The sequence below is a fragment of the Cygnus olor genome, chromosome 10 (assembly GCF_009769625.2).
Source record: "Cygnus olor isolate bCygOlo1 chromosome 10, bCygOlo1.pri.v2, whole genome shotgun sequence".
Classification (NCBI taxonomy): Eukaryota; Metazoa; Chordata; class Aves; order Anseriformes; family Anatidae; genus Cygnus; species Cygnus olor.
In genome coordinates this window covers 7,438,667-7,457,454 of record NC_049178.1, presented here as the reverse complement: position 1 = coordinate 7,457,454, position 18,788 = coordinate 7,438,667, and the positions used below count along the sequence as shown (strand labels likewise).

The 18,788-nt window shown below is 37.7% G+C and overlaps 1 protein-coding gene across 3 annotated transcripts in view; it reads right to left on the bottom strand.

The window, feature by feature from the left end:
• NISCH (nischarin) overlaps positions 1–18,788 on the bottom strand; it is a 29,253-nt gene that overhangs the window by 5,553 nt on the left and 4,912 nt on the right. For 2 of the 3 annotated variants that reach the window (XM_040569243.1, XM_040569244.1), the window contains exons 2-17: positions 18,635–18,718; positions 18,160–18,342; positions 14,807–14,855; positions 13,035–13,198; positions 11,946–12,041; positions 10,182–10,277; positions 9,466–9,618; positions 8,575–8,643; positions 8,002–8,187; positions 7,674–7,802; positions 7,119–7,232; positions 6,178–6,286; positions 3,379–3,500; positions 2,422–2,477; positions 620–1,933; positions 33–207 (exon numbers count right to left, since the gene is read on the bottom strand). In XM_040569243.1, the coding sequence (XP_040425177.1) occupies positions 33–207; positions 620–1,933; positions 2,422–2,477; positions 3,379–3,500; positions 6,178–6,286; positions 7,119–7,232; positions 7,674–7,802; positions 8,002–8,187; positions 8,575–8,643; positions 9,466–9,618; positions 10,182–10,277; positions 11,946–12,041; positions 13,035–13,198; positions 14,807–14,855; positions 18,160–18,342; positions 18,635–18,718 (3,099 nt within the window). Of the gene's footprint in view, positions 1–32; positions 208–619; positions 1,934–2,421; positions 2,478–3,378; positions 3,501–6,169; positions 6,287–7,118; positions 7,233–7,673; positions 7,803–8,001; positions 8,188–8,574; positions 8,644–9,465; positions 9,619–10,181; positions 10,278–11,945; positions 12,042–13,034; positions 13,199–14,806; positions 14,856–18,159; positions 18,343–18,634; positions 18,719–18,788 lie in introns of those variants that run through there. The other variant, XR_005823125.1, reaches the window with a different exon arrangement.

The following is an 18,788-nucleotide window of genomic DNA, read 5'->3' as shown; positions in this document are numbered from 1 at the left end:
ATATTTTTATATACCCAGGCTAGGTGTAATACCTCTGCAATGTTGCCATGGAAAAATTCGACTAGGGCATTTCCTTTCAGCCCAGCCACATACTGCAGAGATGCAGAAACACGTAGGTGAACTGGAACCTGGTTATCTTCTGTAATCTTCTGCATAAGAAATTCAGATGGATATAAAGATGACAGAGTCAGATGAGGCTTGCAAAAGCTAGGAGACAGAAGAGATCCAGAAAACATCATCAAAATTTCAGGAAATACACAGCTCTCCCCCAACAAAAATTCATACTTAGTCATTCAACAACTGGGAACAGGCAACTTCTATTCTTAGTTTACTCTAAATGACTTCTCTTAAGCATCATTATCTGTTATGGCATTAGCCTGCATGCACCTGAAACACAAAGACTCCTTCCATAAGAAAATACATTTTAAATTGTAACCACAGAACATTTAAAGAAAAAAAGGTTGACAGGTACATTCCAGGATAACCAGTCACACATACCAAAGAACAGCAGAATCAAAGTAGTCTACAAGTCAAAACCAACTACAATAACAACTGCAAACAGTGGCAAAGCCACCTTACCTTCAATACCATGCAATAAATCTTTTATGGGAATTGTTACCTTGCTGACTGACCGTGTCTGTTTGACTCCAAAGCGTGATTTCTTGCAGCATCTGGTTTGTTTGAAGCTTTGAAAATAACAATAGTCTTAACATCCTGCAGGAGTGTCCTTAAGAGACTGTAAATTCTTAGAAAGTGGAATTTCTCGTGAGGTAGAACAAACACCGCTGTAACAAATCTGTATCCAATGAGCAACTCCAGCACATGCCCATCCAAAAACGAACCCTTCTGTTGAATAGACATGTGAGTTGGATGTAGCACAACTGATGCTAACGGAATCCTATTCAGCATAAGAACACTTCTCAAGTCTTCTGTGCCTACCCATTTACTTGGCAGTAAACTGAAATCCACTTTGACTATGTACAAATGCTGGGGTGTTAGAAACACCCAACAGGGATGGAACACACAGGGGCCCTGGTCAGAAGACTTGTACATTGAAGAATAAAGTGCTGAACACAAAACATTTTTTGACCATGCTTTGTTATTGCCAGCTGGCTCTGGATGATGCAAGGTTTTCTGAACATTGGTTTTGCTCCCGTAAACGAGGTATGTTAGGAAACAACCTTTTATCTCCACATCCTCTGATGAAATGCAATTCAATTCCATAAGCTGACAAAGAAACTCTTGGAGGTTTGCATTTCCACAGTATATTGTGGAGCTTAGTAACGCTGATGTGCAGTGTTGAGAACATGTGTGCAAACAGGAATAAAAATCTTGAAGATTCTGGGAGTCTGAAACAACAAGCAAGCAGTTATCACTGTTTTTCAGCTTCACTGCTAAACAGATTTCTGGCATGAAAAATCCAAATTCTGCTATATCAGTATATGGAAAACATAGCATTAATTTCAAGGCAGAGGGGATATGCTGGCAATTTCCTCTCAGTTCCTGAGGAAGAATCTCAAACACAGCTAGCAGATCATCAGTCAAAACCAAACAGGAAGCAAACTGTCTGAGTCCCTTATGAATGTGAATAGAGAAACTCCAGAGAATTTTGACTATGTCAACGCTCTTCACTGCTGTGCTGTCAGATGATTGAGTATCTGAAGTTGTGTTGAACTCAAAAGTCTGATCTCCTTCATGAAGTCCCATTTCAAAATATCCATCTTCTTTGCCTGTGGTTCTGGAATCACACAGAGGACTTCCTTTATTCTCTGTAAAGGAGTGGGGTGATCTCTGCACAGTCTGAACTATCAAGGCAGAAAGGTGCTGGATAAAATCCTCGTTTGTGGCAGTGTATGACATGCAACTGAAAGGCAAGATGATGGTGTTACAGGGGTCAGGCACGGCACAGTGTTCTTCCTCTGAATGATCCAAACTTCAAAAGAGACAATAAGCCACAGTAAGTACAAGCAAGTTTAAAACCAGCTACAATGATCTACATTTCATGGCACTGCTCATCAGAATTTGAGGCTTACTCTTTGCTACTTCAGTTAAGTCAGTGTAATTTGTAGAACATCCTTGCACTGCACACAGCCATTAGTTTCTAAGGCTGGTAACGTACAATTTTATAGAAAGGACTAAAATGCTTACTCATCCTTTATTTCCCACCTTGTATAAGCATATCCCTACAAGTTAAAGCACTTTACAATACAGCTATTGCTATTTTTGAAACTACCAAATACATTCCAGAGTTCAAAGGTTAAAAACACTTTACATAATGTAATCACTTTTGGTTCAAAAACAGGTACAGCACACAATGAAAAATAGTTTTGCCCCACAGGCCAAGTTTTAAAAAAGCAGTATCTACTGCTGTTATCCAAAAGCTAACAAGGATATAAACCAGAACTTTTATATCTAGCTTACCACTTATAACCACCTCTTCCATACTCTTCGCATGAGTCCAATAGAGAGGCAGGTGCCTAAGGAAGAGAAGAAAACATCAGGAAGCTACCAACTACTTATGGCTGCTGCCAGGCTTCAGCACACATGAAGAGCAAAACTAATGCCAGTGCCAGCTTTTTAAAGCAACTTGCTGTGAAGTCCTGATTGTTGTACTCAAGGGCAGCTGAACAGATCTCCTCTGAGGATCCTAAAACACTCCCTTGTTTACTTTAGGTTAGATACTCAATTAAGGTAAGAAAAGAATGGACCATTACTGACTTGAGAACAGATCCAACCTTAGACCCATAGTACTTGAATATATATTTGTAGTGTGCTAAAATAGTCTATGAAGTGAGGAAAAAAGGTGAAGGAACTTAAAGACCAACTACATTGGTGACAAAGGAAAACACTCCCCCCAGTCTTGCTGTCTCATTCCCTGAAGCCATGCATATGAACAAATACTTCTAATACTTATAACAAATGAAATCATAATTCAAAAACTAACAACAACAGCAGGAGTTTGAAGGAGACAAATTAAGGCCATTACCTATGGAGAAGGTTCTCCAGCAATACTAACAAGACTAGCAAGAAAATCTCCTCCTGCAAGTTGATATTGTCTTGCACAATATAAGTCTTGCACAGAGCAAGTGGATATTAAATGTTAACATGATACTAATACTGGGTCAACATGCCAAAGTCATGACAGTGACACCAATTCTCTGCAAATCTTGTGAAGTGTGATTATATATTTAATTTATAAGGTGGACCAGCAACTTCACACTGTTTAGGCCCACCTCCTTTTTCAATTATAGCAACTCTGAAAAAAAAAATCAATATAGCTGTGCTACAGATTACTTTGATAACAAAAGTTTAAGATCAGGAAAGTTTGCAAAAAAGCTTTTCAAAATACCATAAAATAAACATAAGAACTGCAATTACCTGATTTTTACATCTGGAATCTGGTATTTCAAAGCATCTCTGGGGAACTGTATGGTCTGTAGGAGTCGATCCACTGGATTGCAAAGAACTGCTAGCTAGGACTGTTTCTTCACAAATTATTTCTAGAACAAATAGAAACTGCTCTTAAAACTACTGCAATAAAACCAAAATTGATGTCTATCTGCCAAACAAGTGGAATTAAAACTGTACAATCAAGGTCTGATAATAAATCATTAAAGCTAAATGAGCCAAGACAAAAGAAAATCAGGTAGAATCTTAGTTGAATTGCGCAGACATGTCCTTAACTGTATTGAAAGTTGCATTAAAACGGATGAAATTCCTTTTTCAAGCTAACAATTTAAACCTCAACTTCTGGTGTAAGAATCACCCTTCGTTTTAACAGAACTCGTCAATTTTGCTAAAAGTAACCCTTATTTTTAACAGACTATCACCTGGCTGGCAAAAACAGCAGCAAAGCACTCTTTGGCAATTTTTCAGCATTTTTTCAAGTTTCCACAGGCTTCACGTAAACAAGCGTAGTTATCTGTGTCAATTGCTCAGAAAGTCAGACAAACCTGGTCCCTTAAACGCCACTCAAGAAAATTAGCCCACCTTATTCAGAATCTTTCTGAAGGGTTCAAAGCTGAGTATCAATAAAACTTATCATGAGAGGATATAAGGGAACACTCTCATGGACATTTGACATTTTTTGCCTGTGATAGTTGCACTGAAGCAACGCAGAGAATCCATTTTCAGTATTACTACTGAGCTAGCCAGTTCGAGTATATAAATGAGCAAATAAAACCAACAGAATTAGATTGGATATGTTTCTAGCCTGAGCATGAAAACTCCTGCATGTACCTTTCCGGACTGACAGTCAAATTTAGCAGATTACATCAAACCTTCTCATAGTCAGAGGAAACACAGAAGGTATTTATTACTTGAACAAAACACTACATTAGCAATAAGGAAATTCAGATTGACAGGAAAAACAGAACATGACAACATTATTTTTGGTTTTCTGTTTCCTATATAAATATTTCATCTTTTTCCATAAGCCATTTGCCAGTGACATTTAATTTGAATAATATGTTACGGAAACAGATGGCATGTGGAAAAACTGCAGAGAAAACAATTCATAGAAATAGCATATCAGGAAATTAATTCCATTATTCATGATTTAAGGTCTAACAGTAAAACTAATTGCCCAGCATATTTCAAAATTCTTAAACAGATTTCTCAAAGTCAGTTTTGAAAACAACCCTTGACAGCTAAACGATAAAAATTCCTGTTACTAAAGATGAAAAACAGCTTGCCCTAGTCCTCTTTTATTTTCCTACCCCTTAAGCAGCCTTCTCTATGATTTTACTAAAGGAACCTCATGAAAAAATACTGCAGTAACTAAACATTAAATCTTACACCAGTCTTTCTAAAAAAATTCAAGTACTTTGGGAAGGAAGACCCGTTTTTCTCCCCCTAGACTCATTTGCTCTTAAACATTTACCATAATAGAAAAGGACTATGGACCAATAATTTTGAAAGTTACAGTTGTTGCTAGCATACATTTTTACAGCTAGCTCTGTGTAAAACTGCAGGTCGAACTGCCTCAGTCCTCTAACTTAAATACTTAATACTTTAAAGCAAGCATTGAATAGAATAGTTCAGTTGGAAGGGACCTTCAATAATCATCTAGTCCAACAGCAATTGACTTTAATATATATGCAAAGGAAACTAAATACTTCTTGCACATGTTTTGGAAAAGCTGGCAGCATTTTATCTGCAGATGAAAGAAGTTGCCTAGAATGGTCACAAAGGCAAATGAAGTACATAAGTAGCAACTAAACCAGCATCTGTTACAAGTTATTTGTCCTTAAATCAGATGTTGCCAAAATAATTTCATTTTTGTAGAATGAACTAAAAAACTGACTGCAGAAATCACAGCAATTATTTTTTTTCCTCCAAAGACCAAGCTTTTCAGGCATGGTTCTCTCCCACTCACCAATCCAACAGAATTACAGGAAAAAGCAAGCGTCCGCTGAGACACTTACTGAGAATATATTCCCTTCTCTTTTAATTAACTCTTCTCCCACTATTCATGTCCTGCTGCACTTTAAAGTTGTCAGCCAGGCAAAAGACCCCCAAAGTCTTCTCAGTAAGAAGTCACAGGCTTCTGCAAAAGACACGTGGCCATTCTTCTAAGGTCCTAATGCAACAGGCACTCTTTTTTGAAAGAGACAACAAAAATAATTTTCAGGTAAGGTTAGCAGGTGCTGCTATGGATGTGCTGAAACCACAGGCTCACCATGAACACTGATCCCACAACTGTCTTCCTTTTTCTATCTCCTGCCATCTCCTTTTACTATCTTCCCCCAAGTTTGACTGAAATGAAGCTCTTGCAAATAAACAATGCCACTTCAGCTCACATTTTGCAGAGCAAGAACAGACTGATAAGCAATTTTACAACATGTCTATACACGTCAGTTTTCCATTAGGAAGCTAGGATATGCATCTAAACTGAGACAAGATCTGTAATCCTCCCTGCTGGCGGTTTATGCAGGATGATGCAGTTACAAGTCCTGTGCCCACAATTCCTGTACAGTTAACTAGCACTCCTGTGAACAACAGGCCAGTTTTGCTGATTCGCACACAACTTCCAACTTAAGACAACGCATCTGAGTCTTTCTGCTTTATTTTGTTTTAAGACCTATATCCATGCACATAATATTCATGTATATCAATGCAGCTTAAAAAAGCAGAACCAAGAGGCTCAGCCCAGCAGCACGATACATACATGATTACCTTGGCTGGAGCTGACAGGACGAGGCAGAGAGGGAGAGGAAGGACGAACAGTAAGAGAAGAACAGTTTGATTTGGAGCTGGCAGCAGTGAGCCTGGAGTCCTCACTGATCTAATAAAGAAAGTATGCAGTGATTAAAGAAAAAACTAAGTATACAGGACATTAGATCCTGAACTAAAAATAAGTCTACATAAGCTTTTTCAATTTTAGTAAAAGGAAAGTTAGTGCCAGCTTTTTTTCCACCTCCTGTCACATCCACTGAAGTTTGTTTTCACATTCTTAGTGGAGTTTCACTAAGAATTCATAAAGTCATTTTGATCACTGTACTTTCTGACAAAGTCAACATCAATTTTCATAAACCATAGCAGAATAAAAACAGAATTTCTACACTGCAAGGACAGAACAGGTTCTGTTAATGATTTGTAATACCAAAACAAGATTGACTAGCTACACAGCATGCAGACATGTGAGAATTCAAGGAGGATTCAGATTCTTCATTCTTCACCACTGTTAAATATCCACAAGAACAACATTTGGGAAAGTCATTTTAGTACTCATCAGCACAAGCAGTAAGATTATACCCCTGCAATATCTCTACTTGTATAAGATGTAATACAACTTATGGTCAACTGCATATTCACCGTGCACACCATTAAGTAATCCTGTCTTTTCCTCCCACTTTCTCTCTCAAGCCAGCACAAAAAGTGATAATTTTGTGATAAGTGATAAATCTGATAGTTACTGAAATCACACTGAAAACTAAATAGGAAAGAGACAACATTAAAAGTCCATAACCACATAAAAGCACGAGCAAAGAAAGTATAAAAGCTCAAAAGCTGGAGGAAAGTTTAATGAATTCCACTTAGACCTAATTTGTAGAAGGCTTCTTATAAGCTTAGTGTCATAAAGCAGCACATCCTACTCCTCTCAGCACCAAACTCACCTTTTTATCAGAGTTGCTCAGTTTGTACTTTACTTCCTTTGCTTTTTGAATAGCTTTCAGTACTTCTACAGTGTCTAGTTCCTTTTCTGTGGTAACAATGTTATCCAAACACACCTGAAAATAATGAAAAAATACCTAAACATTGAAAAGTGAGGCAGCTCTACAATTTGTTTTCTTATAATAATTAACAATAATCTTAGCTTAATGCAAGCTATGTGCATCTTACTAACCTTACAGGCAAAACATTTATCACATTCGACCTTGCTCTAAGGTGACAAGGATTTAACAAACTCAGAAACAGCTGGTAAGCTGCTTCAACACTCTTCTAGCACAACTGCTCAATATTAACATACTATTTTTGAATCCAACGAAGACAGGGTAAAGATTCACTTAGATCCAGAAGTGTAGTAGAATATTAATATTGTTTGATCCTCCAAAGACCTTTTCCAACACACTAAAAAAATCAGCTTTTGGAACATTCACACCACTTTCCACGCCAGGCTTTAAGATTTGTTCAGATGTCAGCTTCAAACGAACAGGTACATTGTCACCTACCTCTGAGGCCCTGTCCCCAAACTGAGCAAGTACTTTGGTCCGGTAATCGGGGATGATGCTCAGTGGATTGCTGGATAAGACCACTTTTTCTAAGCATGGGAGGCTTCCTATATTTTTTACTTCATCAATCTGAAAGATTATGAATAGATGCATGAATACAAAGCAGATAAATGAAAATCAGCATACAGACTATTTCTTGCATAAATTACATACACGCAGTAATAGGAAAAGTCATTGCAGCTGCATTTATTTTCAGTTTCTCCCACTAAAAGACATTTCTATTGTTCCAAAGCACAGTTCAGTATAATGCTGAAAAATCAACAGTTACCTGTTCTATTGTGTTGTTGCTGAGATCCAAGTTGACTAACGAGTAGAGTTTGTTAAGACCACACAGCCTTTCCAACTGATTTCCTGCTAAATTCAGAGTTTTGATGTTTCCCAGTTTTGTGTGAACACCTTCTAGTGATGTAAGCTTGTTGTAGGATAAGTCCAGGTGAACCAGGTTATAAAGATGCTATAAAAGCACAGAAAATCCATGTCACACCAATACGTTAAAAATAAACGATATCAGAGACACTGCATTATGGCTTGCTCATGCTGGACAGTCTTAGACTTGTAAAAAGGGAACCCCCTCCATTGCATTTTGGACCCAGAGATAAAGCTGGCAGTGAATGTAAAGAACTAATATTGTGTGTCAATATTGGTAAAGAAATGAAAGTATCCAGAGCAAGGAAAAAATGCACCATTAAAAGCACACTTGGATGTTATGAAGGATAAGCAATTTGGACTTGAATTATTTCCCATAACAAAATGAGCAACAGAATTCTGAATTAAACAATTCTGTGCTCTAAAGTCCCAAGCAGCCTGAAAAGAAAAACTGACCATCAAAAGTATCATTTACCTGTAAGTTTTCTACTAGTGACACTCCATTGTGACTCAAGTCCAGGAATTCAATCTTCGGAATTAATTTCTACAAGATAAAAAATGCCTTGCTAAAAATGCATTTTAGCTTATAAATCAGGCAAGACTTGCTTTACTATCAGCTGACAAGGAAAAAGAATGCTATCATCACATGGACAGCCTGTGTCTCAGCTTTTGCTTTCCAAAAGCACTGGTTATGGCACAGTGCAAGAAAAGAGTTGAAACTGGCTCTTACGAAAAATCAAAAAAATAAAAGTCACAAAAGTCTTGAATAAGTAAACTGCACTCCTGGTTCATGACCTCTAGTTAAGTTACAGATATAACTACTCCTACTTCACAGGAGTAGTACAAGTAAAAAAAGCTATGCTCATATTTGACACTCTTCTGATGAAAGCTTTTTTTTTTTTTAACTTAATAGCTGATTTATGAAACTTAAAATTAAGGGACTTTCAAAACATACTTCACACCATTTCCATGCTCTTCATACTGTTTTGGTGTTAAGAAGGCTACCAGCAAACCACAAGTTTAAATATGTGGGAAGCTTCAGCTCTGATAACACAAGTTGAGCCCAAGAGGTGTTTTGTTTTAAAAGTGTCCAAGGCCAATGCAAACAGTAAAAATGGTTCAGAAACTCAGTACTCATTCAAGTGTTGCTTACTGAGCTCAGAATGATAAGATTTTCTTTAGCAAAGAAAATAAAGTATTAAATGAAATTTTCCTAAGCATTAACTAGGGTAGCTAAATCAGCATTAAATAACAGTAGGTGCAACTGAAAGAAGTTACAAAAGCAAATGCAAAATCCTTGCTCTGTAATGTGCTACAGAAGACCAGTCATACTTTTTTTCTTTTTCAAAAATGAGAAGTTTCTTACCACTGAATCATCAATTTGAGAGATGTTATTGTGACTCATATCCAAAGTTGTTAAAGTTCTCCAAGTTGGAATAACTGCAGTCACTGGACAACTTGAAGACGCACCCTCTGGCTCCCACTGATCAAACTCTGAGGCCTCTGGGACCAGGATTTCCTATTTAAGATGAGCACAGTAAAATGTTTACATCTGCAATGAAAACTAACCATTTTGAAAATGGTCCAGCGAAGCCTTAAGTAAGGAAGGCTTCTAAGCTTTATAATCATCTAGATTAAAATTATAGGTCTTAAAATATGAGTTGATTAGGTCAGGAATTATTTTGGATCTACAGGGAGGGAATGGCAGCATTAGTAGATGATCCAAATTGGAGACTGTGAGAAACAATAACGACTGAAAATTATGCTACTAGGTATCCCTTGCCAAATCAAAGCACAGAAAAGAACAAGAGGCGAGCGTTCAGTTCTGCATGAATAATAAACACGCACTCTCATAAAACCACCACAAAAGTCCTTCTGAAGAAACACCTGTAAACACTCCCTCCATGTGTTAAAAGTTGAGATTTTGAAAGGTTAGACAATTCTTTCAAGTTCCGTGGTTTTAAAAGCTGAACCTGCAGCAAACATAGAAAGCACATGGACTCCAAATGGTTATTTCCACAACCCACACACTACTTCTGCATGGGCTTTAAACATACACCAGAATTAGGAACTCATGCTTACCTTCATTGATGTTGCCGAGAATCGAACACTCATTGTGGCTAGAGTGTGTTTCGATGAAGTCAGCCCTTTTATAAGCTTTCCCCCACAGTGATGTATCTATTTTAGAAGAAAATTTTAGTTTGTTATGAAATTAGAGATGTTAGAACAAACAAATGTGAGTAATGGAAGAGGTACCTAAAAGCTTCAATATTAGATTCTCTACTATTACCGATTTTGAAAGTAGATATGGCACTCCATTAAAACCTCCTCCTGATAACACAGATTATCAGGCCAGGAACACCAACGTTTACTAAAGCAAGAAATTAGAGACAACTTCAGAAACGTGAAATTCAAATATTTATTTGAGCTAAGCTTCTTGTCCATCAACCTTCTATATACCCTCTGTATCCTTCAAGGTGAAGCTACCCAGGCACTTTTAACGGGCACAGTATTTTACTGTTACAAAAGAGGTGTCTCAAACTATGGCTCTTCCTGTAGACACTAATTAAGGTATCGTATGTTCTCTGCTGTATATATGAGAAGTGGGGCTTACTAGGGAGTGAAGATACTACACCAAGTATTTAATACGCTAGTGAGCTAATTATACAGACTAAGTCTAAGATTACAAAGTCTTTTTATCTGTAGCTGAAGCTAGCACAGCGTCAAAGGTCTGGTGGCTTCTGCCCAACAACCAGGTACTACTTTGTAGATGGTTGCACAATGTAGTTGCCACCAGAAGTGGCAAATTTGGTGGCGTATCAAGGAAAACACAGTGAACAGAAACAGAGCTTTGCCAGCCTTTTATTATTGAAATAAATAATTTCCAGAGTACTACTGTTGATTTTTGGACGGTGTTTACTACTAGATGAAAACGTCAGTGTGATGCCAATCAATCCAAACTTTTCACGAGCTTAGAGCTGTAAGTCTCCAAGAATAAGGAAAATTCCGTATTAAGGAAAGTTACACAAGAAATTATCCAAGTCCACAGGAAAGAGAAAGATAGGTGCTATTGTGCAGTAGCCTCTCTGCAGTATTTTAGACCCTATCCCACTCTTCAGCCTACTCTAGTTTTTCCCACTTTAAAATATCAATAAATCACTGACTTCAAGAATTCACTTCAGTACTTAATCAACTGAAAGTCTCTTCTATCAATGCGGCACAAGAGTGTTCATGTACTAGAAGAGGTACTATACCCACCAAGAGTGGGGACACAGTACAGGTCACGTGCCATAGCAGGACAAAATTGGATATTCTTTCTCTAGAAAATTTTGAAGTAGTCTGGAAAGTGTTTTATAAAATACTCATTAAACAACTTCTACTGAAAACTCCATCATTTGCATTAGAAGCAGACCACTAAAAAAAAGCTGCAAATTATCAAGCAAGAAGCAATACATCGTAAAATGTACTTCCACAGGCAAATTGCTTGTCAGGATATTTTCACACATACTTGGTGTTTTCCAAATAAAAAGTAGTGTGCAACAAGAGATTCCATTATAACCCAGTTATTAGAGAGTCAATACAATGGAAAGCCACTATTTTATATTTGTGTATATGCTGGAAACCATTCTTTTTGAAGACAGCGCAAGCTAGTCTAAACGTCTATATTTGGCACCCTTATTTCCATTACTTGTGAAAAAAATCATCTTAAATTAAAGATTCCATCTAAAGATTGCACTCAACAGTTCTAGCACCAAGTCTCAGTATACAGTTACTGACATTAGGAGATATGCAGGAGACATTGCATTCACAGAGTATAAAATCATGCAAGCAGTATCTCAGTCATACCTCTATTTGATGAAGTGATTTAAAAATTGACAGATCAAAAGGCAAGAGATGCTCCTGAATGTTACTGGTTCCAAAAGATCCCCCTGCTCCAGTGACCTGGTCATCAACAATTAAGAACAGAGTTAGTGCACATAATCCAATTTGTCTCGTTTCAGAAGGTCTTACACAGGCAATATCAACAAAAGGTATCTTGGAATGCAAACAATTTTTCAAGTATGGATTGATTCCTGAACTTGCAGACTCCACTCTTCAGAAAAAAAAATTTACTTGCAACTGCTAACTGCAGAAATAGAGTATTGAACTTGAACTGCCACCTTGTGTTTGTATTTTGTAACACATGGAAGATACCACAGGCAAAACTGACCAAGGTTTCATTCTGAGCTTGACATGGCAGAGCCACCTTCCCTAAAAACAACTTCTCTGAAGCACCATTTTTTTTTCTAAGATAGACCTGTCCTCAGTTCCACTATATGGGATGAAGTAGACAAGATGGGTTTGGAGAAAATATAGCACTCCATTGGTACACATCTAATGAAATGGCTTCCAGAGCTTCCATGTGGTCATTGGATTCTGACCTCAGAAAACATCAGCATCAAAAAAGACAGGCATTTCACCATTTCACTAAGGTATCCTGTGAATATAATTTTGGGAGAAATCTAAGGTTTTTACCTGGTCTTATCTGCATCTTACAAACACTGAAAGGAGTCAGAAGCATACAAAAGGGCCAAAAATTCTGAAAATATACACTGGCCTAACAAGCGTCTACAAAAAAATGTACTGTTGAGAGTGTAACTCTTATCTAGCTGGTCCTACCTACCACTAAGTCCAGCACCCACTAAGATTCTGTGACTACATATCTACAGAGACCACTTCTGGGAAGACCACACCACACAGCATCTTTGTTAGAGAACGAGATACATATTCAAAGTCGGTAGAACAAGCATATTTAACATGGACTTCTAAACGTCTGCATGGGGTTATTATCAGTAAAGTTAATGTATATTCACACTAGACTCCAAACGTTTGCCAATAATCATGTCAAAGTCTGGTAGGAGTAATGTCTCCAGTATTTGTGCATGTATAGCTCACCTTTAAATACTTGAGCCTACAGGTGAAATCTAGAATATGACCCAGATCTGTTTTGGCATCTCCATTAGCACATGTAGGCTTCCCCTGTAGCAACTGTTGAGTGACAGCATATAACTGCAAGGGTCTGATGGTAAAGACTTCTCCAGCCATTAATAACTGCTCTCCTGAAAAACAAGAGCATGATATAAAACACATTGCTGCAGTGAGTTGTACGTCAGTGGTTATAATAAATGGTACATGGAAAATCTAAGGTTAGAGAGGAAACATCCATCTCTTACTTCAAGCTCATGACTGAGGTACCAAAATAACGCCTTTCTTTTTGCCACTTTGAAGAGGTACTAGAACAGTTGAATTAAACATTTTTACACCAGAATAATCTAGCTGTTCAAATAGGCTCTCATCATACAAGCATGAAGCTCCTAATACAACTAATGGCAAACTTCCCTCATTTTCCACAGGACAGGAATCAAAGCTCACAATCATACTAAACTTATTCAAAGATATCCCTAAGTTCTATAACAGTCAGGAGTTCTCCTATTCAGGAAAAGCAGTGCCTGCCATTTAAATAGCCCTTACAGCTTTTGCTATGCTACCTAAACACACAATTATAGCAAACATGATTTCTTGGAGAGTATAAGGTCTTTACCATACTAAAAACAATAGAAAATCCCTGGACACAAAATGCATCATCTGATATTTTTACAACCTCATTTTACTATAGAACTATATTTGAGCAGTAGAAAACAGCACCATGAGGTTTAACATGGGGGGTTTAACATGGGGTACAGCAGTCAGAACATACACACGGAATCAATCTTTCTGCTCTTCCTTTTAGGTACACCACATTGACTCATGGGCAAGAGCATCAGCTTTCATGGCAAGCAGAGTTCTTGGAAATGCTCTAAGAAGTACAGTTCCCTTTGGCTTCAATGGGAGCAAGTCCAGTATTCCTTGTAAGGGAAGAACAGTCCAGTAAATAGTCCACAGTAAGGGAAGAACACACCAATATACAGCAGTGAGACTGCATGGGCTACAAAGTCAGGACAGATTTCTTCAGGAGCTACCTTAATACCTTCCAAAATTTGCTGGGTAGCCCCTCTGAACTGGCTGTACCTAAAGTTAATTTACTGTCAGAACAATCTGAAACATGTTTCACCCGGCACCTCAGGCATCTGCAACACAGTAACATCTAGAATGTCTTTCAAAACAAAATAAGCAATGTTTAATCATTTTGCACAACTCCTGCCATTAAATGGCCTAACAGAGCTACTGCAGTTATAGGAAGTGCATCACATTTTCATCTGCTGGCATCAGAAAAGTCCTTTATTTATTTTCCTTTATCTGGAACAATAATATTAATTTAGACATGTAAATTGATTTCTTGCTTTTAACACACATTGTATCAGCACTCATTGAGATAATACAAACTTCCCTACAGGTTATACAACACACCAAGATGAAAAGCTTAATGAAAACTTCTGCTCACCAGTACCACAACCTACCCTTTAACAACAAACTAGTAGGCCCTTTTCAAAACATGAATTTACCAATTTGTTTCATTTCCGAGAGTAATTGCATTACTGTTACAGTTCCTCCCAAATTGCAGCTTGAATCAAAGTGCAATAAGAAAGAAAAAGCTGAAGTCTCAGATTTTGATATCAAAGACTCAGATTTCTAATTGACTGGAAATTAAATATCACGGGTATACGAATGCATGGAGGTAGAGGAAACTTATCTCTTCATTCCCAGTTAAATTCTTGCAAGTGCTTTACCTTTGTGAAAGAGCTCTTCAGCCAACGCAGCAGTGATCCCATTGATCTCCTGCAAAGAATAAACCATTATAATCAGGTCTGTCATTCACACACTTCTAGTTGCAATTTTTCCAATGTGCAGCTTTGCTGGTTTCTCTATTTTTGCTACGGTGCACTTCTTTGAAACAGAAATAAACTGACCTTGTCATACTGATTTCTTTATCATTTGAAAATATTTCAGAAAAATTACCTGAAATTATTTAATTTGATATTTCCAAGATTGAATATACTTAACTCCTTTCAAACAATCAGATTCTGCATATATTAAAAGGGCAACAACAGCAAGAGCAACTATTACTAGTGGTCATTGGCCCAGCTTGAAAGCTCAGTTCTGAAGAAGCTATTACCAGGATAGTGTTCTCCAAAGAACAGGCATTTTAACATTCAGAAGCATAACCTAAGTGCATCAAGCACTCAGCATTTCCTCAGAATGCCAATATTGCATGAGCTCTACTTTAACAAGCCTACAGGGGAAAGATAAAAAGTAATTAGTCTTCTGGACTTCAGCTCTCTATTAAGCTCACACTGCAGAGAGCAGCTCAAAAGCCTTCTTCCCTATTCTCTATCTTCTCTGCCATCCTGAACCTCCCCTGGAGGTCAACTTCCATTCCAGCCACTGACAACTCCAGGATGAAAGGAAAATGGTGAAAACTCAATGCAGGAATTTGTTCTTCCTAAATCTGAAGGTGCACAAAGATCAGAACAGTTATTTCCCACCTGAGCATACTTCTCCCCGTAAAAGCCAAATGCTTTGTGGAAGTTCAGAAATAGTTCTGAGTACTTCCAACAGTTCTCTCTCAAAGGCACACAAAAGGTACAAAATAAAACCATTTGTGATAGTGAAGCTTCCCCACATATTTCATTTTAATGTAGCTGCTAAATGTAAACAGATATTACGGATCATTGCAAAATGAATATTTCATGAGTTTACTTCACTGACAAATCCCTTATGATTTGTAAGAGTATAAATCCACAGAATGTCTGAAACGTTTCAGCTCATTCGATTAGGCAAACATTTTAGAAATGCACATTCTTAATATAACTGAAACCCCACTCACTGAAAACGAACAAAGCCTCCACATCACGGTTTTGGTAACAACAAGCCAGAAGAAGCTGCATTCCAAACAGAAGTGAACAATTCCGACTCTTATTCTGAAACAACCAATTTCACTCACCTAGCACGCACACTTAATTGAAAACTATACTCTCTGTATCCCTCTCACCATCTGGGGGACAGAGATGACTTTTTTATGTTTATAATTGAAATAAGATTATGACTTGGACTGTTCAGTGACTAGCACGCAAAAGAAAGCTACTCTATTCCTTTGTCAGACCCACAAGAGACCTCTGTCTTAGCTCCAACTACTGACATGCTTCAGCCCCACAGAAGTCCACTGTTTGCAGTTGCCTCTGAACAGCAGTTTCTGAGCACTCCATCCTTTTCTTGCAAAAGCTATCTGAAAGTTAAACCAAATCTTTTAAGGTAAGACAAAATGTAAGATTGCAACAAAACGAGGATCCCTGCACCACTGCAGACGTCCTATTCAATGCCAAAGTGATGTTCTGCATTGCTATCCATCACATGATACTGCTGCTCTTTGCCAAGCTGTACATCAAGTGCTTTAAATATCTTTATGATAGCTACCTGTTTCTATTCCATTTAATTCTATTAACCTTAGAAATAAAAATGAACAATCTTCACTGGAAATACTACAAATAAGAATAAACAAGAAACATTGCAGCCTTACTTTATAAACTAATAAGACTATAATAACAAGGATCATACTGCCTCAAGAGAGCATGTGGTCTGTCCGATATTTTCAAAGATCAAAGTTCTGCAGGAAGATAGCTTTCCAGTAGAATTGCTATGGTAAATATTTAGCTTTACTGCTGAATAGCTAACTTTTTGTGAATATTTAAAAGTACTCTGAAGTTACAAGCAAAAACAACTGAGTCGGAGTTCATACTTTAACCCAGATTCCCCTATAATAGCGACGAAATTTATATTAAGGAACACTTTTTTCTAAAACACAAGTGCAGCATAGAAACAGTGAAGCATTCATACCCAAATAATGCTAGATCTCTGGGAAAGAAAGATAAAAGGATGAACATCACAGCTAAACAAAAAAAAAAGTCTGGCTGAAAAACAGGAGAGGGAATAAGAAGTTCAGTCTGCAAAAAAACCTTTGTTGAAGCTGCTGCACCGAAACATTAATGGAACATCAGAACATTCAAGAGAGAACAGCCACAGAGCAAAGAAATTATGCAACTTCCCAGGAATCAGGAAGCTTCTTCCATCTGTGCGGAACTGTCCCTATGTCACCAGGCACATTTTTCGTAAGTTTAAAACCTCTAAACCACTTTAGAGGACTCAATCACAATACAAACTATTGCTTCTCAATCAACTCTGCACGGCAACAGCAACACTGTGGAGCAAACCTTCTACTGTTTTATCAGACTCAAACTATAAACTCTCACCAGGACACTTATGTGCATGAAACACAATTTAAATAATTTTTTTCTTTTGTTGCTAAGGTTTAATCAACAGACCTAATGGATCACTTGTGACTCATTTCTGAAGCCTTTATATAAAGCCATAAAGGGCCATCTCAGCACATCCCACCCCAAAGCAATTACTGTTCTCTCTTTCCATGGAGCTCTCCAGTGCATTTTCCTCTTTATAAGAAGTCCACACTCCCCCTTACAACATGATGCCATGCTACAAAAAAGCCTAATTATACACAAGAGATGAATAAACAATTTGCAGTATGAACATGAAAGCAAGCCTTGACTTCTTACTTCAAGCATTCCTCGCTGTAACACTGTCTGCTGGCTGGAGCCATTTCTCCAGAGGCCACTCCATCAGCATGCTCAACTGGAGAAGAGCTATTTTTCTTCGTTTGGTCTACTGGAAACTGTTTCAGTGTGAACCACAGCTCCAACCATTAACCACCAAGTGGGGGAGGCGGCGGATCAATTATGTAATGTTCCTTCTGAGAGCCAGCACTGTTGACTTCAACCTAACAACCAATTCAGCTGCAGATTTATTCACAGCTTCCAACTATTCTGCCAGCATTTATTTTCTGATCTTACTGTGCTGGCAAGTACTGTGGGTAGGAACTGTATCTGCTGCAATAAAGTTAGTGTCAGAAAACACCTTAAAAATGCTTCTTTATCACATTATGCAAAATGCTGAAAAAGAGCAGTTTCAGTTATTTTGTGAAGATTGCACAGAGTTCTGTTCAAGTCAGAACTGAGGAAGAACACTTAGGACTGCTAAATGCTAAAGGACTTATATGCTAAAAACAACTTACATATAAATGAAAGTGTAGGAAGTGTGACAGAACTTTTGGGGCAGTAACAGGGAACTTGGATAGAAGAGTTTGCAGGTAGACCTCTAATTCCTTTTGTCTTTTCTCCACCAGGCTTTTGGAATTTTTTCCAATAATCTTCTTTGGAGGTAACAGATTTTTATCTATTTTCTTTTCTGAGACCAGCTGAAAGACAAAGACCAGAGTTACTACCTGATATTCCATCTGAACTTGCACAAAAGATGCAGCTGAACAAAGACAGGCTTCTGACTGAGGCTAAGACTGTCCACGCCAATATACCACTGTTCAAGAGGGGAACGTAACATAGGCATGTGATATTGCTCATCCAAAAAAAACATTAGTGCGGTCCAGATGGCATCTAGCAGATATTCTTGCTCTGAGGAAAAAATTTATATTCCATACAAAGCTCCACAAACAGTTTTGTAAGAGACCAAGGCCACGGTTTTAATATCCTTACCTTTTCATGCAGGTCATGGAAATCACTGTAACGATGTTTGACTGTCCACTGATGACTTCCAACACTGACCTGAATGATGTATACCTGAAACAAAGCATGTAAAGTAAAGGAACTGCAAAAGCATTTGTCTCAAAGAAAAGCTGATATGTAGAGG